The sequence below is a fragment of the Catharus ustulatus genome, chromosome 4, assembly GCF_009819885.2.
Source record: "Catharus ustulatus isolate bCatUst1 chromosome 4, bCatUst1.pri.v2, whole genome shotgun sequence".
NCBI classification, from domain to species: Eukaryota; Metazoa; Chordata; class Aves; order Passeriformes; family Turdidae; genus Catharus; species Catharus ustulatus.
The window spans coordinates 61,395,383-61,418,844 of record NC_046224.1 but is presented as its reverse complement, the minus strand read 5'-3'; the positions used below and the strand labels follow the sequence as shown (position 1 = coordinate 61,418,844).

General features: G+C 38.6%; 1 protein-coding gene across 1 annotated transcript in view; it reads left to right on the top strand.

Moving 5' to 3' along the window:
* The window catches only part of LOC116995366 (anoctamin-2-like), a 147,936-nt gene that overhangs the window by 15,634 nt on the left and 108,840 nt on the right, over positions 1-23,462 (top strand). Inside the window, exons 4-8 of the mRNA XM_033058045.1 lie at positions 15,146-15,244; positions 18,868-19,019; positions 20,144-20,198; positions 20,718-20,766; positions 23,203-23,258. Coding sequence (XP_032913936.1) covers positions 15,146-15,244; positions 18,868-19,019; positions 20,144-20,198; positions 20,718-20,766; positions 23,203-23,258 — 411 coding nt within the window. The remainder of the gene's footprint in view (positions 1-15,145; positions 15,245-18,867; positions 19,020-20,143; positions 20,199-20,717; positions 20,767-23,202; positions 23,259-23,462) is intronic.

The window sequence follows — 23,462 nt, the reverse complement described above, 5'->3', positions numbered from 1 at the left end:
GTGTTAGTTCAAACTATTGTAATTTTTCCTTAATCACTTCAAAATGGTGAAAGATATTGCTGTCCATCCTACACTTAGGACTTTTCCTCAAGTCACTCAAAGTCCTAAGTCTGCTCCTATTGAAGCTGGTTACAGAGGGTGAGGAATGACTTGAGTTTCCTAATGCTTTGAATGTTTCAACTCCATGCATGTCGCATAAGTCACAGGGTTTTCAAGTTTTAGTTTTTTAGGATTTAAGTGTCATTGTTTCTGTCTGTTGCTTTCTTCATTTGCATTATCCTCACTCATTTGTAAGTTTGTCTGTCTTGGAAACCTCTGGTGTTCTTGCTCTTTTTCCAACTCTCATATTCCATACTTCATTTTGCAGGCTTTGACTGATCATTCTTTGCTTGCCTCTGAAGATGTGCAAATGTTCAGCTGCTACTGAGCCTTGTTAGGTCATCAAGACAAAAGTAATGTCCTAAAGATTGTGTGTCTAAGGAAGGTCACTGTAAGGCTCTTCCAACCTTTCAATGTGCACACTCTGGTTAGTGGGTCCTAGGAAATTTCATACCATATTTTTTGCTAAATTAGGGATGCTTTCAGGCTTTTGCAGTGCAGTCAACTCACTGTGGTGCCCCACAGCCCTGGCAAGCCTCCCTGCTTGTCACAGGTCCCTGTGAGTTCACTGGATAATGTTTACTCCCTGCCTGCAGTGGCACTGATCAGCTTTCACAGGTCAATGAGTGGTACCTGCTTCACCTCACCAGTGCTTGACCTGCTCACCTGCTTCTGGCCTCTGCAAATGTTCCTCTGTCCCTTCACATCAGTCTCCTGCTTGCCTGGCCACCACAGGGTGCTCAATTTCTGCCCACAATGCTCTTTCTCCATATCCTGTATGCTGTTCTGATTACTAAGGAGAAATTACTTTGTTTTTTCTTGAAAAGATCCCTCCACTGTTCATGCTTAAAATCTTGGAAATCCTGCCACTCCTCAGTGTCACTGTATCTTTTCTAGGTCAGTGTGAAGTCAGTCCTTCACCTTTCCCTGCTGCTCATTAGCTGCCATCATTCTCAGGTCTGCATTAAGTCACAACATCCAAGATATCTTGATGACCCTGTGTGTACCTTTAGCTTGGAATAGTCCATGAACTGTGATCCTTTCCATTGAGGAAAATCCACAGCTGGAACACCCAGACACACAGATTTCATACTTCCCAACTGCTTTTCTCTCAATAACTTTGGTGCAAAATTTCCTTCCTCCCTTATTCTCTCCTTCTTTCAAAGCTGGCATTAAGAAACTGCTCACCCAAAGCTGGCCAAGTTCAGCTTCAGTGAAGTGCCAAAGTTTGCTCATTAAAGCACTTGCTTTACTTTTCAGCTGATGTGTTGCAGGAGGCACCTGAGAGCACCACAGTGACGACCTAAAACACGGCTTGCACCACAAGGGACTGGGCTGTTTTTCACCTGTGAGCCACAGTTCACAAGTGACTCTCCTGGAAAGTATTTGTTGGTTTAGGGATGTTTTGTCACATCTGGCCACCAACTGGCAAGTCTCTTCACAGAAAAGTCAGTACAAAGAATGCTTTTACCAAGATCCAGCTGCAAATTGTTGTTAATTTCCATATCTTCATAATGCTCAGACTCTCTGGAAGGATGAACCTCACATATCAGGTGATCTGCTAGATGATCTGCTGTTATTAAAGACAGCTCATTTTAGTATTTAAAATTAGGTGTGGTTTTATAATATAGTGATTGGTAACCCTCCTGATATCAGTATAGCAATTCTGTAGTAATGTACTGTGCTCCTAGCAATTCTCCCTTCCATTATTTAATAAAAAAATGCAAATATAATTAGAATGTAAAACCAATTTTGTTAATGTTGTAGAATTTTAAGTATCACAGCTCTAAGGCCGCTCTAAAATGTATTCCTTCACTTGTGCATGTGAGTGGTAATTACCAAAGATTATAATTGATATATAATTACAGAGCACTCCAGTGTAATTAAAACCACAATAAAAAGTGTAGCCAAGGAATCATACATCAAAAGCTGTAAGCTGAATCCAGGAATTGAGGCAGTGGGCATCCTCCTGCTACCTCAACTCTTGAAAACAGATGGGAAAGTGGAAGAAATGAAAGAAGCAGAATCAGAATCCCAGGATGGCCTTAGGCTGGAAGAGACCACAAAGGGTCACTGGTGCCACCTCCCTGCTCCAGCAGGGCCATCCCAGAGCACAGGGCACAACATTGTGTCCAGCTGGCTCTGGAATATCCCCAGTGAGGAGACTCCACACCCTGTCTGGTCTCTGTTCAGCACTGCCCAGGGAAGAAGTTGTGCCTCCTGTGCAGGTGGAACCCCCTGGGCTCAGTCCCTGCCCGTGGCTCTGGTGCCATTGCTGGACACAGCTCTCCACATGTGCCTCCCAGGGCTGGGCAGAGGGGCAGGATCACTCCCTGACCTGCTGGCAATTCCTTGGTACAGACCTAAGGGCTCTTTCAAGTGCTAACAGGACAAGATAAATTCCTGTTGCCTGTTACTCTCCATATCCAGCTGCCTGTGTTCAGATACATTTCTCTATAATCAGTATAAAGGGGAAGGTGCCTTTGAAGAGCAAAATTCATCCTGATTCTCAGATGCCTGTTCAGAGGAACGACAGGAATTGCTGTTACCTCCTGCATTCCTGAAATGAAGTCTAGCAGAACTCCTACCTTTGTCTTTATCTGTGTCAATGTCAAAATTGCTGTGAGATTACTTTTAGAAGGTGTAACTGTTGTCAAATTTAAAATGTTGTTAAATACAGGAGGGCAGAGACAGGAATCAAACCTAACTAGCAAAAAACTGTCATGGGACTGAAGGTATTTTTGCATACAGGACCTCCTGTTCCTATGTTCCCTGGCATCCTATCTGAGTTTCTTTCAGTTCTGGTTTCCAGTTCTGGTTTCCAGTTCTGGTTTCCTGTTTTCATCTTTTTTTATTGTTGAACAGAACACAACAGAAAAGTAGAGGGGAAAACCACGTGAATGCTAAGTTGTTTCACTGGAAAATGGGTTTTCAAATCCCTACATTCCCAGAATGGTTTGGGTTGGAAGGGACCTTAAAGATCACCTCATTCCATCCCCCTGCCATGGGCAGGGACACCTTCCACTATCCCAGGTTGCTCAGAGCCCCATCCAACCTGACCTGGAACACTGCCAGGGATGGGGCAGCCACAGCTTCTCTGGGCAACAAATGTGTGAAGGCATTTGTGTGAAGGGGAATGAGAATGAAAAATGAAAAATTTCCCTTTGGCAGCATGTCTGTATTCATCTTTACACTTATTTCCCACAACTGCAAATCTGTTTCCCACAGCTCCTTTTCTTAAAATGTTTTTCTTTTACCTGCACACACATGATGTAAATTTTCAGCTTTTCTTCCTCACAAGAAATTTGTGTCTTTATTCTGCCACTTGCCTGTAGCATTGAAAACTGTATTTATTATAGATCCTTTTTTAGAAAAGGGGTCTATATAATACTTTTTAGAAAGTATAAAACCTTAGGTTGTAATACTATATAAATACCTATTAAATTATGTAGAATTTTGTAGTTATTATATATTACTTAACAACCTGTTTTGTTCAATTGGTGGCAAGAGGTGTATTACTGTCATGAACTTGCTATTATTTTTGTCCAGAGTTCTGGATTGGAGAAATGCATTATGATTAGATGTTGATATATTGATATATTAATTACAGGCAGGCAAATTGTGCTGGAGTGGGAATGGAAATGTGAATAGCCCATATGGTATATATTCCTTTGCTGGGGGCAGGAGGAGAAGCTTGGAACCCCAGAGCAGTTTCCCTGGAAGGGCAATGTTCAAGCAGGGGTTTCTAATTTAGTTATGTATGATTGTGTGTATAAATCTATATCTATACATATATGTCTATACTAACGTGTAGACTTAAGGGGAATTGAAGCGGTTTTTAGACTTCCAGAGTTATGTAAACCTGTGTGTGTTTTTGTTTTTAGTCCAAAAGAAGCATTGCAAAAAGCTGCATTTTTTTTTTTTTTGGTAAACCATCTCTATAAATATTTGGAAAGAGCTAACACATGTTGCAAATATTTAGTTAAGAGTCTTTGTTAAAGCAAAATTTGAGAAAACTCTAAAATCATAATATCTTACCAGTATTACAGATCATTCTGTATATCTGCGAATGTCCCAGTTGAAGCCTGCATCAGCCAAAACATCTGCTCAGTTATCTCCTATTGATGTGTGAATTTCCTGGCAAAACCCCCACTCAATATTTTTAATAGTGAATGCTAAATTTAAAGTTAGATTTTTAATGTTTTCCCATCATGTGCAGAAGTTATATAACCAGATCTGGATCTGTGTGGTTACTGCTATTTATACTACTGTCGGGTTGTACAACAGATGAGGATTCGGCTCAGTTATTCAGTGATCCAGTTATTCAGTTCTGAATAAACACAGAAAAAAGGGAAGGGTTCTGTATTACTAAGATTTTAATTGGTGTATAAGAAAATAGAACAGTGTAGCCAAGATAAATCAAAGTATGTGCTGTCCTCTCAAACTTGTGCAAATGAGACTTTGATCTGATTGAAGAACTTTATGATCAGGACATCACAATGCATTTAAGTTATCCTTAACCGCAAGTGCAATATTTGTGTAATAGAAGTGCCAGCATGGATATGTAGTAGTGAAAGGCAAGGTAAAATATGCATCTAATTTTTCATGCCTTAGTCTCCTCATCTCTTTTTGTTTTGCCAGTACTGCTTAAATTTGTTAATTTTTTCCTTGTTTGTTATTTTTGTTCCAAGTTTTGCAGATTAAATCTCTCATCTCTGAATATTCTCCTTACTGCATGCCAAGAACCAAAAGCATTTTGTGATCAGTATGAAACTGATACTGATAGATAGACTTGGTCATGCCCCCTGCAAATGGACCCAAGTTTTGCTTGAGACATCTTTGTTTACTGAAGACTGACAAACAAGTGGGGGAAAATAAAAAGGCAGAACAGCCTCTCCCACTTTTTACTTTTGATCTTAGTCCTGAGATATTCTAATGATGTCACTTGAAGTGTGATCACACTGAACACTTCATGTAAGCAACAGTTCCCAGGTGATGCCAGGCCAGAGGACAGTGAATGCTGTGGCGGTTTGTTACGAGAACATGTTCTGAGGCTCTTTCTCAAGCAAAAAGTCTCTTAAGTCCTCGGGAGAACATCCTCCTGAGGCAGTCAAAGCTTGGCATAAGAGTTTTTACTCCAAACATCACTTTCCCTATGTTCTCTTTGTGAATGCTCTCGAAGTACCCTTTTAGTATGTGAGGTTAAGTGTGTGACTCCATCAGCTCTTCAAAAGTGATGGCTACATTCTGCAGGTCTTAATAACAGTAGCATAAAGAGATTTTTGTTTTTCCCACTGGTTTCTGAAAGCTTTGACTTGGCACTCATGAGCCATAATGCATAGAGGGAACCACACTGGAGAGTAAATGTGTTATGGGTCATCAAGAGAAGGCTTTGGGGTGACCTCATTGTCCCTTCCAGTGCCTGAAGGGAGTCCACAGGAAAGATGGAGAGAGACTTGACAAGGGCCTGGAGTGACAGGACAAGGGGCAATGGCTGCACACTGACAGAGAGCAGGGTTAGATTGGATATTGGGAAGGAATTGTTCCCTGTGAGGGTGGGGAGGCCCTGGCACAGGTTTCCCAGAGAAGCTGTGGCTACCCCATCCCTGGCAGTGTCCAAGGTCAGGTTGGATGGAGCTCTGAGGAGCCTGGGATAGTGGAAGGTGACCCTGCCCATGGCAGGGGGCTCGAACAAGATGACCTTTAAGGTCTTTTACAACCCAAACCATTCTATTATTCAGTGATTTAGATTTTCTCTTGCTGAACATATCTTCCTCTTAAGTCACAACCTAGTATAGTGTGCTTGTGGCTTTATTTCTTGGTCTCCCTTTTGTGAACTTCTAATATTTAGCAGAAAATTGTTATGGTAGAAGTAGAGGAAAAACATGATGGAACCATGCCAAACAAAAGCTCAAAAATGTTCACTGCAATCTAATGCGTGTGTATTTTTAAAGGTAGGAGTGCAAGCAGCATTACAGTAGGATTTTGAGTGAGCTGATGTAAAACAGCAAAAAGATTTATGAAAATGACAAAATGGAGAGTACTTCTAATGAGACATAAAATGGATTTTAAGATGTGAAAGATGGAAAGTACTTGCTGCTATATGTGCTATAGCACCACATTTATTACAAAAACCTGGTAGTGATTTCCAGTAAATTTCAATTTGTGTGATACTACCAGGATTGGAATAACAAATCTTACATTTTTGCCTTTGCTAATTCATTTCCCTCATGGCATAATACTCTTTGGCAGTGTATCATGTTAATATTCATATTCTGCATTCTGTCTGCTAATTATCTTTATAATAATTGAAAGTTAAAGGCCCACTTGACCCTTACATCTCTAGAAGTGATTTGTTCAGCTTTCCACATAAATGGTCATATTTCAATGCCAAGCTAAAAGTAAAATCTCACTAAAATGTTTTTGTTGCATGCTGTTGTGAAATGTATTGGAAAACCTACAACTTTATCATGTGTCAAGCTTTAGCAAACAGTGGTATTTTGGTGTTTGCTGACAATTTATTCTTAGAATCGTAAAAGAAAATTAAATTCATATTTATAATGATTTGACAACTGATTTTTTAATAATCCTCCTTTAATTTTATTGTTACAGAGGAGCAAACTGGCACTTACATATTGTGACTGGCTGGTGTCTCCTTTTTGCATTGGCAGAATGACTCTGAGTTTATGGTGATGGGGATGAGAGCTAAATCTGGCCAACAGAGTTTGGGGCATGTAGAGAGCAGTATTGCCAGGATGGATGAAAAACTATGTGCTGTAATAGTTATTGTACTGATATCTACTGAGTGATTCACTTTGGACCATACTTTTGGGGAACTGAGTGTATTGAGGCCTGGTTTTAAAAAGTGTTGATAATTCAGCACATTCTGCAGACATCACTAGAACATGCTGGCTAATTGACATTATTGAAAATCCAGTGTTGTCCATTTACTGATTTCACTGATTACCATGCTCCCGAGGGAAGATACTGTTTTGAGCCCTAGTACCTCATTAGCTGAGGGTGCTGAGTGCCCCAGAGCACCAGAAATATTCTAACATTGAATTTCCATCTATGAAATTGAAAGGTATTTCTTGGACACTGAGTCCCAGCCCATTTGCCAAGCTTCTGGTGCCTAGCTGCAACATTTCAAGCAACTATATATCCCTGTTTGATTAATTGCTCAGATTTCAAGGCTGTTACTCTTGCTGCCTTCTTATCATCTACAGAGCCTGCAAGCACCCAGCAGAGCTTCTCACCTCCACATTTCACCTGGAGCAGGCTTGTGCCTTCCTAACAGGGAACTGGTTCTCCAGATATTGGCAATACTGCCATAAAATGATCCTGTGGTGTGAGATTCCCTCAGTGCAATACAGGGTATCCAAGAGTTGCAATGCTAAAATGTTTAGGAAACAGCAGGAATGGCACAAACGTTTGTGATGCTTTTACTGTGATGCTCTCCTGGTGACAGCTATGTTCATCTCAAGTGCTTCCCCCCATGTGATGTTGTTTGCCCACCTAGGAGTCTTCTAGGGATCTCTATCCCAAATTCTGGCATGGTTTCTTCTTAAAATGCTATTCAGGTCTCAGCCTCCTCACTGATTCCTATGTAGATGCCATAACAAGGCTTTTGTGGATCCTCTGAACCCATTTTTGGTCCAAGTTATCACTTTGGAGGTGAGCAGGCAGACAGTGCACATTGAATTGAAGATGTGGATACTGCTATGTTTCAGTGGAGTTTTTTTATTAGTCTTTATGCCTTTCCTAATAATATATAAGCTTTGTTTTACTTCTTGGCTCTTAGAAAATACTGAACTACTATTTTTCAAAGGGTTTTCTGTTGCAGCCTTGAGGTGTCGTTACTGACCAGGTGAAATCAGAGCCCAGCATCTTATATGTGGATTTAGACTTAACCCACAGATATTGCTTTATATTTATTTACATTGAGAGCTGTTTGCTTTTGTTCAGGCTCTTACAAAGCTTTTCTACAAATTTTCACAGTCTGCCCTTATCCTTGTTACCTTGAAAAACTTCATCTGCTTTATCTTTCTCCAGGCCACTTTAGCTGATATTGGATACTGCTAGCTCTGAAAAATCCCCTTTAGTAACTTTTTTTTCCCAGCAGTGCAGATTCTCCTCCTAGCCAGTTTCTTGTTGTTTAACTGATTATTTCTCCACCCCTGGGCCTGTTGCCTTATCCAAAATGAGTCATGTGATGCTACTGGGGGACTGCCCCTGCCTCTTCCCCATCACTCTCTGTTTGCAGTGAGACTGTAGCTGTCCAGGGACGCTTTGCATTCCCTGCCAGCAAACAAGCCGGCCCAGATACTTAGATTATCTTCATCTTAATCCCCTCCCAGCCAACCTTCATTTTACTGCTACTGATCCTTGGAGAGAGCGACCTCAAAGGGCTACACCATCCTGGAAAAGCTTGTAGCCTCTGATTAGGAGAACACTCTTATTAAATCGAATATATTTGTACCATCTGTTAACACTTTCGAATTACAGAACGCCCCCTTAAAGTATTTTTGTAAAGAATGAATTGAACTTAAAAATCTTTCAACACCAAATTGAATCATCCCTTTATATGATTGTTTGCTAACATCCCAGATCAACCATGGAGTGATGAAGGAATATTTTAAAATACCCTTCCGCTGTTTTTCAGTCTTAAGTATTTTTAATTTTCTTTTCCTCAAGATCATTTTTTCCCTTGAAATTGAGTTTACTAGAGTGAGAGTTCAGTCTCTGGTTCATTAATCCCCCCACTGGTTACATGCCTGTTATCTGGTCTAAAGATTGACTTCCATGATCTTGCTGCTTCATCTGGAAAATTGTTTAGGTCATAAATCTCTGTGCAGATTAGTGAGTCTCATTCCCTCAAGAGGAATTACATTGTACCCTTTTTAATGTTAACTCTTTGTTGATTTTATTATTGATAATAAAGTTTGATATGATGTATTCTACAGAATATTGGCTTATTTTTTAGCTAATTTGGCACTGAATGTAGCCAGACCAGCTGATTACGTGATTTTCCATTGACACTGCCAAAATACAGGAGGTGGTAGAGTAGACACAGTCCTCCCTTCTTCTTTGAGGCAGTTTGGTTTGGGTGGGGAGGCTTTCAATTTTACACTTCATTTTTATTATTTGCGGTATTCAATCTCAGATGTGCTGAAATTGTGCCAGGCTTTTGTGGCAAACAATTTGTGTCATTGACATAGGAGAAATTTGCTGATAAAATGATTCGAAATAATTAGGGATGATTTTGCTTTATGTTTAAAAGACAGTTTTGATGCTATAGTGATTAGTGGACAGAGATAAACATTTGGGAAATGCTGGTGAAAGTGCAGTAATTTTTTAATGCAAAATGCATATTTAGAAAGAATTGAAATGAATGACAGTCCTTGCATGTTTGTTACTCACCTGCATATCTATCCTGCATTGAACACTGCAATAATGCACAGGTCTGTGTCTTTTTTTTTGGTTTTTTGTTTGTTTGTTTGCTTTTGGTTTTTTGTTGTTGTTGTTTGTTTGTTTGTTTGTTTTATTTGGCAGATTTATCAATCAATTCTACATTTGTTCTTGAGTTTCTAGAAGCTCATTTTCATTCTGTTCCATGACATTAAAAATTTCCATCTACTTCAGGGGAAGCATGCCTGTGTTTTCAGGCTTCCTGTATCATCTCATTCAGAAACACTTCCTGTCTGTACATGAGTGGGAAGATTTTGGTTGGAGAGGTTGCAATGCCATGAAGAATCACTGCAAAGGATGAGCAAAGCCAGCTGTTTCATTCCACAGTGCTTTACCTAAGAAATTGAGATTATATAGGGGTTTTTTTTTGGTGTTTTGGCCAGACCTTTCATGACCAGGTGTTCTGTTCTATGCTTATACACACAAATATATTCTTTAACTGTTTATGTTCACAGATGGGGGTAAGAGAACAAAATAAACAAGACATTTACATCATCACTGTTGGTAGAAATTAAGAAAGAGAAAAGTAAACTTTCAAAATGTGTGAATTATGGCAGCTTTGCTTAAGGTCTTGAGCATATCTGTGTACCCATGCAGTGAGGGAAATTTCACCCTGGAGAAATAATGAAAATAGAAAGGGGAAAGTTTGGCAAAGGTAAAAGAGCTATAGTTTTATGAAGGAAAATATGTAAATTATAAGATGCACAATATATTGCCATACTGTCTTATTAGTTTATTGCCTTATTTGAGCACTTCTCAGTCTGGAACATATTTATCTTCACAAAAGCCTTTTGATAGGGAGAAGTTCCATCGTCTTCATAGGCTAAGAGGCAGAGTTAATTTACCAGCCTACAGTTACAGGATACAGTGTCTCCTGTAATCTAACATGAGCAGGGAGTTGCTCTGGACTGACATGTTCTTGTCAGGACATTTTGGATGTTGTTGTCTCACCTGGACCAGTGCCCTGCACTTTCCCAGTGGAGCTAGCCCACACTATCATTGATGATGGATTGATTTTGTATCTTGGACACAAAACTCCAGGAACAGAAACACACTGTTTCACAGACAGAAATTCAATCTATTTGGCGCAAGCACAGCCACTTCTGCAGTCTCTGCCTAAATCTGGCAGTGCTGTGTCATGCAATCTAGTGCTACCTGTGCTGGGGGCCAGCAGCTCAGCACTTGGCTCTGCTCTTGTAAAATGAAGGTGAGCACAGTTCTGTGATAATAACAAGAAATTGCTTTTTATTTGCACTATCACATCACTTTGGTATTTACCTCGATTTCCAGGGCTGGTATCAGGAGAGCAGACATTAATTTTGAACAATTGCATTTGCAGACGTAATGGATCCATTTGGTGTTGGAATTAATGGGAAGATGATTACTTTTACTGAGCTAATAGGACCTGTCTTTTCTTTTCCTCACTACAAACTGTTTCACTGATGCTTTCTCAGTGTGGCTGCATTACCAAAAGTTGTCTCATTATATTAACTGGAACCATAATTATGTTGCTGTCAGGTATTTTTCCATCTATTTAATAATCACTGAAGGATGAAACATTTAAAGTTCAGCTATTTGGGTTTTTTCCTAGGAAGTTTACATGCCTCAAGTTTTATGATTTATGATTTTTCAATTTCCTATTCACATTTAAAAAAAAATCATTAGAAAAATTGGCAGTTCCCTGGGCTTCCTTAGACATTAGTTAATAACTTATTTTCAGCTTCTTTCTACCCTTTGGTATTGCTTTTTCTTCCTGTTAAGATACACAGCACAAATCTTTTTCTTTGGACAAGTATTTAAAAATAACTATTTCTTTAATCTTTAAGTGATTTATAAACTGTCTTCCTTAAATATGGAATGATTAGTGGTTTCGTGATGAGAAAATGACGAAAAATACTTACTAAGCTGTAGAATTCAGCATTGAATTCTCTATTTACAAAGTTTCTAGGAACAGTGTGCTCACCATAAAAAAAAGCCTGGAGCTCTTCCAAAATAAAATCACAGTTTTTTCCCTTTCTTGGCTTCATAGTGACTGACAAACCTGATGCCTTTAGAACTGTATGATTTAGCTCATGTAAAAAGTGCCTAAATAAATTTTAGTTTTGTTTAGTTAAGCTTGTCTAGCCATGTTTCAGAATGTTCAGCTTTCACTAAAAAGAATAATCACTTTATATATATATGAGAACTTCTGTAGTTACACCTTTTTTTTTCTGCTATGGCATTGATGGTGATAAGTTTGCAGTTAATTTTAAACTTGCAGCTGATGCAGGTCCTAATGTGTTTTACTGTTAAGGCAGGAAAGATAGAAAAATCTCCTTTGGAGAAATTTGAATTTTATTCAGCTTATACATTTCCAGTCCAAGGCAGAAAAAATGCAATATAGGTTGCTGTTAAAGCTCTACTTTAGACTGCTAAGAATCATGATAAACTGAAAGAAATACCCAATATATTTTTCTTCATGTGCTGATTGAAAAGCAAAGCAGACCTTCCAGATTTTCTTCCATTTGACTTTAATGCTGAGCTTTCCTACTGAAATGGGAAAACCGAATTCAGCTTCAGAAAACAGAGAAGCAGCCAAGATATAAATATATCTTGAATTATTCTGAATGAATTATTGAAAATCTTCCACTCTTGAAACTTATTGGAAGAACTCTGTAGTATGGAATATAGATTTGACAGGAAAAAAAATGGATCATGAGAGCAACAAATCTGTTTGTCATCTGCCTAGAAATACTTAGTAGTTTAAATAATATAATTGGGGAGTACAGTGATAGAGACATGGAACAATGCAGGGCCAAGGAAAAAGTCCTGTGGGACATCAGCTGCAAGCGAAAAAGGACTTGATTAAGGATGGCTGTATTAAATAACAAGTGAATGGCCTAACAAAAACAATGTTTGCCAGCACCACATGTTGGCTTTAGTGACTCATCCAGAGTACAATGAATCAGCAGGAGTGATTCTGAGCATTCTAAATAGAAGACTGACAGCGTTTCATTAGCTCAAAGTGATGAGCGTGTGCACAATTATCATTTCAGGTGATCAACTAGAGGACACCAGTTAAGGGGTGTCTCCAGTAAACAGTTATAAATCCACTCTGGCAAGGAGAAAGGCAAGTTCTAACTTTTGGAGATGTTTGCAATACAAGAAGCCCTCTGGGAATAAGTTAATTGTGCAGATCCTTGCCAGACATCATAAGGAAAAAAGGACATTTAAAGACACCTGGAACTGCTGCAGGTGAAGCCTGGAAAAGTGGGGAAAGGAATCTTACCAGAGTAGTAGTCCTATAGGTTTTTGTTTTAGTGAGTCCATAGAAAATGAGCTAGATGGCTTGTCTCTTGAGCTATGCTAATAAATTGATGGTTTCAAATTTATTTTAAAATTCTTCAATTAATTTGAATGTTAGGAAGATGTGGGAGATGTGGTTCTAGTAATGTCGAGGTGAACATCCAACAGCCCATTGTTCTGCATCTTTTGTTTACCATGCAGCAGGAGTCACCTAGTCCTGTTTTCCCTACTTTATTTACTTTGCACTAGTGTTTATTAAAATTACCTTGATTTCCCATCACAGGGTGATTTTTAGGCCTTTGAACAGTGTTTAATGGTCTGATTCCTCATCATCTGGTATCGCTTCATGAGCAACACAACTTTCCGAATTATTTTTGTTCAAATATACAAGGGTCAGATTCTTCATCTGGTCTTTTCAATCAAATGATTTGCCTAATTTTATTTGCAATCTGTGTAGTCATATGAGCCTGAGCTGGAAACAACCAATTAGATCCCACAATTCCTCCTCTTGCCAACATGGAATATAATCCCCCAGACAGGGACACATGCTTGATTTTAGCCAAAAGCTCAGAAGAAGCTCCTGATCTTCACCCACTGAAATTTAACCTCTCATCTGTTATTAATCTATTTTCAACAAATGATTACCAGAACATCTGCTCATGCCCAGTAAATTTTTCCTTCCTTCTCTTAAAGCTGACTTCCCCAGTGGACTGATGGAAGAGAGATTCTGCAGCTCGTTCTACTCTTTAGAATAGCATTTAACCACTGAAGAAATGTTAACTGAAGTTGAGGGCGTGATTTTTGTCAATCCCGTTGCACCTATAGGGGAAATAAGAGAAAGAGGTTGCAATAATAGTAGGATTTTCATATAACTTTTTAATTTTTTTTTTAATCAAGGAGCAAAATAGCACATTCAGCAAATGTGTGTTTTGGGGTTACATAAAGATGGAAACAACCACACAAAGATCGTTAATCTTAGCATTAATCAAGTCTTTGAATCACAGGATCATTGAGGTTGGAAAAGACCTCCCAGGATCTTCGAGTCCAACCTTTGGCAAATCACCACTTTTGTCATCCAGCCCAGAGCACTGAGTGCAATGTCCAGTCATTCCTGGGACACCTCCAGGGATGGGGATTCACCACTTCCCTGGGCAGCCCCTTTCCAGTGCCTGAGCACCTTTTCCATGAAGAAATTCCTCCTGAAAGCCTTCCTGTGTCCACTTCCATGTCTTTCCCAAAAAGGACAGTCTGACAGTCTGCATTCAGGAGGATGATGGCAGAGGAGAGTTTTCAGGAGGGTTTTGAAATCTGGGAAGACACGAACTCTTTGGATTTTTGTCAAGGAAGTTCCCTCAAAGAGGAGGTGCAGTATGGGAGATAGTGTGAGAACTGGTCATTGCCTTGATTTGTCTGATATTCCCTTTCTAATCTCCCTCCCAACTTTTCTTCCCTACATTTCCACACTAAGCATTTATCCTTGTGATTTACTGGTACAATTTATTTGTGTGCCTTGAGGAAAACACTGTCTGAACCTTCCTTCATTTAATTTTCATGTTTTTCTCAAGGGTGTTGCTTTCTGCTCTCAGGTGCCTTTCTGTAGCTCAAATGTGCTACCAGGACATCTTTTGCACAGCTTGCAAAAAAACTGGATGTACCAAAGTTCTTTTGGGCATTTTATGCTTCTGACTGGCATAACCAATCATTTATATAAACATGAGGCTCATATCTCTATTCAGTAGTTAAATTTTTATGTTTTCTTTAGGTTTACTTCTTCAACTGCAGATATTTAGGGCAGCAGATGTTGGGCCTGATTCCATGTAAGGAACCACTCATCTGATGAAGTGTGCGGAAAATAACTGGGCAAAACTGAAAATGAGAGCTAAAGAGAAGCCCACCCAGAGCAGGAGAATTTTTTTTTAATCATGTTGGTTCAGATGGCCACTAAAGAAATCAGATCCCTTCTAAAATATCAATATACATAAAAAGCTGTATCTCGGGGGTTTCTCATGCACATAAATCCAATATCTGGTCCTGTAGCTTTCTGTTATCCTGGGGCACACACAGCTAAACTGGAGGCAGTAGATTAATGGATTTTAGAGCATAGAAGATTCTACTTTTAAGGAAAACATCACTTTGCAGGCCAGCTGTAACAGAAGTTGGTTATTCCCTGTAATTGTTGACTATTGTTGAATGATTTAGTTGGAGCTGACAGCTTCAGACATTAGCACTACGTGTTCAAGAACATTTAAATACATTGTTTTCCCTTTTTTTTTTTTTTGTTTTTACGTTTCAGAACAAGAGCCAAGGACTGAGTTTTGTCCGTATACATGCGCCTTGGCAAGTCCTCAGTCGAGAAGCAGAACTCCTTAAAATAAAAATGCCCACTAAAAAGGTAAATATCTCCCATTTTCTATCAACAACTTTTATGATTGAAGCAGCAGGGATCAGAATCATCATTAAATGTATAGAAGCCCATGGAGCTACTTTGTTTCAAAAATCAGAGAAAATGAACTGTCAGGCTTATTTTTCACATTTCCAAGTCTTTTGAGATGATTTACTGTTCAGAGCTATATTTAAGATGGGATTTCCAAAGGGGTTTTTAAAGGCCACAGAGGCAGCTGGCTGATGGACTGCATTCAGAAGGGTGATGACAGAGGTGAGTGTTAAGGAGAACTTTGAAAGCTGAGAAGGCAGGAGCTGTCTGGATTTTTGTCCAAGAAATTCCCTCAAAGGTGAGAGGTCGTATGGAAGATAGTATGAAACTGGTCACTGTCTTGAGACTTCTCCAAAGAGAGAGGCTGTCCTCAGAGAATCTTTTTTGGGGGTATCAGTGACTTAGTGATTTCAGACCTGCCTGTTGTCACTAAAACTTAATCTCACTCTCTTCTGTCTGTTTTCAGCAGAGTTGCTGGCAAACCTTGTAAATTCTGAGTAGCAAATCCCCCAATCTGTGTTCCTGAAATTATTTAATCCATTGGTTAACAACTCCACTGGAGGCAGAGGATCTGCCTTGTGCTTTTAGTTAGTGACATTCACCAACTGCACTAAAAAACACTTATTTCTTTGCATTGTCATTAGAAATAAAGGAAAAACGGATTTTATTTCCTCCCACTGCATTGTTTGATTTTTGTATGAGTTTTTTGTCTTGTTTTCACCCACCAAAATCTTCATTGTGGTTCACCTTTCGTGCTGTTACAACCTATCATCAGAAGATTGGCCAAATCATCTTGCATACTCTTAATGGGTTTACTTCCCAGGGGAAAAAACAAAAGGATTTTTCCAATCAATGTTTGAAAATGAGTAGGTTTTAGCCAGCTACAGTACTTCTAGAAACTTTCTACTTATTCTACTCCTCTCTTTGATCCCTTCCAAAATTAATTCCTTTTATGCATTTTTAGTGCCTGCTTATTTCTCTGTCCTTCTTCCCTCATGGGAATTTTCCCTTCCAAGTTTTTTGCAGATGCACCAAAGTAAATTTTACTCTATTTTAATTGATGAATATTGCCATAATTTTGGCCTAGGTTAAGGTCTGTCCAGGAGTTGATAATCTCTGATGGCATCCTCCTCATTCACACCAATTCTGTATCCCCCTCTTTCCTCTGATTGGGAGAAAAAATCCTCTGTTCTCTCCAAAAATAAAAAAAAATTCTCTCTTATCTCTAGCTGCAGAAATGGCACCACTACCAGAATCAAGCTTGACAAGAAAACTCTATTCATGTCCTAGGGCTTGGGTTTCTTTTTAAATTAAAAGCAGTTGAAAGAGAAATTTCCTTTGAAGGAAAAAAATAATCCACTTTGAAAAAAACTGAAATAGTGTATTTTGGGGATTTGGCAATATAAAATAAAAAATTAAACCAGTAACCACTAAAAGGAAAATCCTTGTTTTGTTCAAAGATACAAAATATTGCTCTCAAGGCACATTAGGTATTTTCTGTGATGCTATTTTTATTAATTCAAGGATCATATTAAAACATTTAAAAAAAGAGGCATTTTCAGTGGAAAACATTTATCCACCTCTAAACACAAATCAGTTGCAAATATTTTTTCCCCAAATGTTCAGTTTTAAATTATCTTTCAGAATATAAGAAATGCTGGAAAAAGGTATCCTCTGAGCCCTTTTAACCATATATAAACTTTTGGATCTGATAGAGCTATTTTGGTGAGTGAGACCATGCCAGGCTCAAACATGAGCACATGAAACAAATAGGAACAACTGGGAGGGTTGTTCTGTGGCCAGAGCTGTGATGGTTCTGGCTTTAGTGAGTCTTGGGGGAATGAATCCTGGGACTGGAATGCTGGGATAGGAAAGTAAAAGCTGTTCAGGAGGGATAGGCAGAGATGGAGAGGTGGAAGAGTTGTCCTGTATGGAAGGGAAAAGCTGCAGTTAAGGGATTATAAGGTTGGAAGTTTCTGGATGAAAGTTAGGGGGATGGAAAACAAGGCAGATGTCAATGAGAGTTGTGTAATGACGTGATTAATTGTCCATAGACAACCAACAGAAACTTCTTGTGCTTATGGGAAATACTCACTTCCTAAGCATTAATTGGAAATATTGCCCTGCTGTGACAAGCAAGTCTGAGAAATTCCTGAAGGGTTTTGAAGAAAATACTTTGCCACATGGATTCAGTGAACCAGCTATGAAAGATGCCCTGCCTGGCTGGGTACTTGTGAATAGAGAAGGATGTGGAATATGTGGTAGGAGACTGCCTTAGCTACAGCAGCCACAAAAGGGTTGAATTTAAAATATTCAGTCTAATGAGAAAAAAAGGTCAACAGAGCTACTGCTCTAGGTTTCAAGGAGTAAACTCAAAACCACTCATGGGGCTACTCAACCCTGGTCCCTGGGAATCTGCTTTGGAGTGCTCCATGAGTGCTTGGTTGGACAGGGAATTCCTCGTGAAACTTGAGAAGAAAAGGAGCTTTTCTATCTCTAGCAACAAGAACAGGCCTCACAGGAAGTTTACAAAGCTGTGGTTCACATATTCAGGGAGAAAACACAAAAAGCCAAAACTCATCTTGAGTTGAAACTAGGCAGTGTTGTGCCACACAACTGAAATACTTTTTAAAGTATGTTAATAACAGAGAAAGTGTGAGGAAAATATTGGACCAATGCTTGGTGGAAGTGGTCACCTGACAAACAGAGATGATGGGAAAAGGACGCCTTCAATGCTTTTTTTTGCCTTAGTCTTTAATATTAATAATCCTGGATTGCCTGGTCCTGAGACAGAGGACTGCAGGTGTGAGAACAGTTTGTGGATTTCCACTTGTGGCCACTGAATTTTTAAGGGACCGTCAGTATCCACTGCATGCTCAGAAGTCCATGGGGCCTCGTGAATTGATCCCAGAGTACTGAAGGAATTAGCAGGACCTCTTTCAATCCACTTCCAAAGGACTTGGTACTCACTGACCGGGAGCCACTTGGGGTTATTACAATTTACAAGAGGGAAGAGCCAGGAAATGACATCCCTAATATTCCAACCTCAGGACTTGGAATAGGCATGGAGAAAGTCATACCATCTGCAGCTAAAAGACACTTGAAGGACAAAGCATTCCTCAGGCACAGACAATAAGGTTTCACAAAGGGAAAGTCCTGGCTAACTAATTATGTATCCTTCTGCTATAAGGTTCCCTGCCTAGTGGATGAGAGGGAGGCAGTAAATGTAACTTTTCCTGCTGGATTTTAGTAATGTTTTTAATATTATCCCTCAGAGCATGCTTCTGGTCAGGTGGTTTAACTGTGAGATGAGCAGGTACCTGGAGCTCTGGGTGAAGAACTTGGTTTTTTTCCTTGTATTAGTAATATTAGCAATTCTTCACTGACTTTCTTTTTGGAACTGAAGCCTAAATGGATTCAGGTGCTTACAGTTTTATGGGAATATGTCTTCAGAGAAGACTCTTACTTTAATTGCAGGTCCAAACATGTATGTACAGCAAATTCTTTTTTCTTTTTTTTCCTTTCTTCATTTTAGTGTAATTTTTGAAGGGACATGCTAATGCATAGTTTTATTTCCTCAGATGTATGAAATCACAGAAGAAAAGGGAATACTTAAAACTTTAAATGAAATATGGTGCAAATTGACTGAACCTCTGCAACCCCAGGTGCCACAACAAGAAAACACCAAGATGAAAACCTTGTCCTACCCGTTTTCCAGAGAGAAAATATATATGTGAGTACTTTAAAATGTGATGGACAGTGAAGAAAGCTGGCATGTATCGTTTTAGTGTTGTAATTTTTTTTTCCCACATTTCAGTCAAAATTCAGAAATTCATCAAGCATATCTGGAAAGCCTAAGGGAACATCCAAAAATGCTATATTTTCAGTGGATTAACAGAAATCTAAGTTGCAGAGACTTTCTGCCAGTGTTGTACTTATTTCTGCAGGATAAGGCACTGGAATAAGTGCGTCAAATAAGATTTCCGTATGTTTAACTTCAAACATAGAAATCTTCCCACCAAATTCCTGATAATTTGGTTAAGGATATTACTGCCTGTTTTGAAAAAAGCAAGGGCTAGTAGAAATATGGTGGTATTTTCCATCTTGATAGATTTATTGTAGCAATTAAAACTCAGCTAATAATATGCAGATAAGGAATTCTTGACACCTGCCCTCTCACTCAAAATAATATTTCTGGGCCCAGTTTGACATGAAACACTCTTTTTTTGCTCCTGGGTGTCTCCTTGTATTTATGTCCAATAAATAAAATTCAGTAATAAATATAGTGACCCACCATTTCATTTATTGCCCTCTGACAATTTTAATTAATTCTGAATATGAGTCAAATTGATGGAGGAGAATAAACTGGGAAGCTAATTTCACATATGATGATTTTGAGGTTTAAGGGAAGGCATAATTCCAGTGGAATGGTTATTTGAAATCAAGTGAAATGCTGACTGTTTAGTGGCCAGGAAAAGAATAATGAAAATCTGCATCGAGCTGGTTGAAACCTAATAACATAACCTCAGCATGTTATGGTGTTGAGGGGATAAGAAAGCTATTCAAAGGTCATCTTCTGTAAACAATAGAGGTTCTTCTTGTCCAAAAGGCATTTTATATTAGCTAGTCATTTTGCACTTTATGCCTACCCTCAGTACAATCCTGGCAGAGCTCTGAATAACTGGGTATTAAACAACACATTCTATTATGCTGTACTATGTCATCTATATTCCCTTTAAACATCTGTTTTTCTGATTAGTTGCAGTTTCTGAATGACTTCTACATTAGAATCTTATATATTGTCTTACTTGTTGCTTCCATGTCTTAAAACTGAGCTGATTTTCCTTGATGTTTTAGGTATAACATCAAAGACAGAGACACCTTTTTTGACAATGCAACCCGCAGCCGAATAGTAAGTTAATAAAAATAACATATCCTTGTGCTGAGTGGGATTTGCTAGTGGGTTTGAAATGGGATTTACAGGGAGTGTTTTAGTTTCAACTTTACTAATTCCATTAATTTATGCATTTCTGTGTTCTTGCAGAACACTAATTCCTGACATCTATGTATGTAAGGAATTCCTTTCTGGGACTGCACGGTGGTTCAGGAGTGCGAAATGCTCTGCAAGAAAACTACTCACTGCTCTTCATTGTTCAAAGCTCTTTTCAGCCCTGCTCCGAATCTTTACCTAGATTTCCTTCCACGCAATCCTCATAGTTCAAATTCTTCTATAAGGACATGACACAGCAGGATTTAGCCCACAAATGTTAGAGCAGATAACCCATTCATAAAATCTGCAAAAGCATTTAAATAAATATTTGTGCAAACGAACAGAAACCACCTATTTTAGAACTTTGTTTTATTGCTAATTCCATGATAAAGTTCATGCTAAAAGAGGATTTGTGTGTTATCCCACTGTTCTTTTCTGCAGGTGAGGGAAATTCTGAAGCGCACATCTACAAAGGCCAGAAGCAGCATGGGTAAGGTGGAGGGAACAGAATTAGAGGTGTTCTTTTGAAAGGAATTGTTCAGATATCTCAGAGAATATTGATTTTTCTAGCAGGACACAAAATATGCTGACACATCTTGACAAAAAAATTGAGATTGAACTAAATATTTTTTCTGAGGCATAAAATCAGAATTTCTAGTCCATATTTGGATGGTAATGGGAGCTGGATTTTCATTTCTACAGGTGCAGCATCTGGCACATTTCATGAATTGTTATAAAATTGGATTTGATTACTGTATGATCTGCTTTGGAAAATTCAGATGTCAACTGCAATATGTTGTATTATTTCTTGCAGTACTGTATTTTTCTTGCCACTTCAATTGAATGATTCACATTTCCAGGTTATTTTTATTGCTTCAGCTTTAAAAATTACCTCCCTGAGCTGCCTAGTGAAATTTATGACTTAAATATGACTGTTTTGAAGATACTTTTGGGATAATGCTGAAATATTTGGAGCTTGATGTTCAGAACTTATTTAATTTTCTTGAGGTTCAGAATTTATGCAGGTGTTCATATTCTCTTTTCTCCACTCTTTTCTCCCACCCATTGTGAGATCATGGCACATACGTCCCTAGTGGAAAAGAAGTGATGGTGCTCCCTGTCTGACATATTTTCTGGAAATCTTTCTGTAAGCTCGACCACCTATGGACAGATCACAATGTCCAAGGGTAACATTCCTGGCAAATAATGTGCTGCAGCAAGATTCTGAACAGTCCTGGTGTGATTTTGGGCAGAGAAACTCCAGTAACGTGTTTTTTGGTACAGGAAAATAGATTAATTTAGGTTTCCTTGAACAGGTGATATAAAGTGTTTTTTGAAATTACATGAAAATCATAGAAAAATCAAAGTCATACAAAATGATTTTTCTTTTTCAACCAAAACCACTTGCTTTTTCCCAGCACAAACTTTATGACTGCCACACTGTTTCCTTTAGAAGAAAATGAAAATATGGTTTTAAAAATGTCAGGCATTCTCAATTTCCAAAACATCATTTGGCAGGTGCTGCTTTTTGAACTGTTTGCTTAGTGTTGGTCTATGTTTTGATCTGCTCAAAAGTCTCCAATGGGCCAATAGAGGGAAATGCTGCCTTATTTTTCTGGGATGCTTGGAACCCTGCTGGAGAGTATTGCTGGGGGGAAAGCTGGAGATAAGCTCAAGGGCAGAGTAGGAAAGGATAGAGCACTTTACATGGGAGATATTTTCCTCTTTAAGTAAGTTTACTTTAATAGCTTGTTCTGGTTTATAGTGGAGTAAAAGCCATCATTAGTGATCAAAGGACTTTTTCATGAATTTTTTAAAACTAGCACGAAAATACAGCCTGGTGCACCTTAAGCTCAGGTCAACTCAAGAACTCATTTGACATGAAATAACTATTTTAACATTCCCATCCTTTCCATCTTTCTGGTCCATAGCTAAAACAGGACTGTTCATCATGTTTGACCAAAATTCACTCATTTCTTTGGTCTTCTGAGATCCTCCCCCAGAATGGATCCCCAGATCCTCCCCTCTGTTTCATATGTCACTAAGGCTTTCACATCTCACTGTTCTTAAGCTTAAAACCACTCATCAGGAGAGGCTTAAAAGATTTTTTTTAAACAGTTTTTAAAATTTTTTTAAAATTAACGTTCATTGCTTATTTTGCAAAAGAGGCAGGACAGTGATGTTGGAAGTTCTTATGGCCATCTTTGGTTTTAGAAACCTGTTTTATGAAAATAACAACACTTCAAACACATTTGCTTGTGGATTTTTTTTAAATCCAGGTAAGGCTGAATCCTATGATGTTATGCAAGGAAGGCTTACTGTCTTCTAACATAACTCTGAACCACTGTGAACCTACAAACATTGAATGTTTTCAGGAGCAGAATTGACACTATCCAAGCATAATTTCTTGATTCTATGAATGCATGTAGTTGTACTTGTCTTTGTATCAAGGGAGACATTTATTGATGCTGCCTGTCTAGCATCTCTGACCAGAAGGTTTTCCCCAAATATTTCAGGACAATGTGTAATTTGAACATGGAATGTTTTTCATCATGAAAGACGTGATGGCTTTTTTTTGTTGTTGTTGTTCCTGGGCTTTGAAAGCAGAGAGGCCTGGAATAAGTTTATATATATATAAATATATATATATATATGGCTCCTCAGCCACGGGGGTCTTTGCTATCAGGATGGGAAAGTGGTCAGAAGAGTCTGCATTGTGCTGTTCACTGAAGAAAATCACTTTATGGAAATTAATTTCCCTGAAAAACCTTTTTCACAGCCAGGAACTCTCATGTTGCTCTGTTCTCATTCTGAATATTGTCAGTTATACAGTTCTGTCCCTCTGGAATGTCATGAAGTGAAATCTGTTGTAATGTTTTCTGTTCAATTGTGCCGTTGACCACCTGAATTCTTATTTTTCTTTTAGGCATTGGCACATTAATAGCAAACAATGTTTATGATGCAGCCTACCCACTTCACGATGTACGTATGCACTTTTACCAATCCATTTCTCTGCTGGTGTCACTCAGGAGACATCCATTCATAGACATTATTAATTGCTGTCTGTGACACTGAAAATATCTTCTAAGTGTGGTTCTAATTTGAAAACTCTTATATAAGTACATTTCAAGTTGTGACCTAAAAGTAAAATCAACAGTGTAGAAACAGGTAACAAAACTTTAGTTT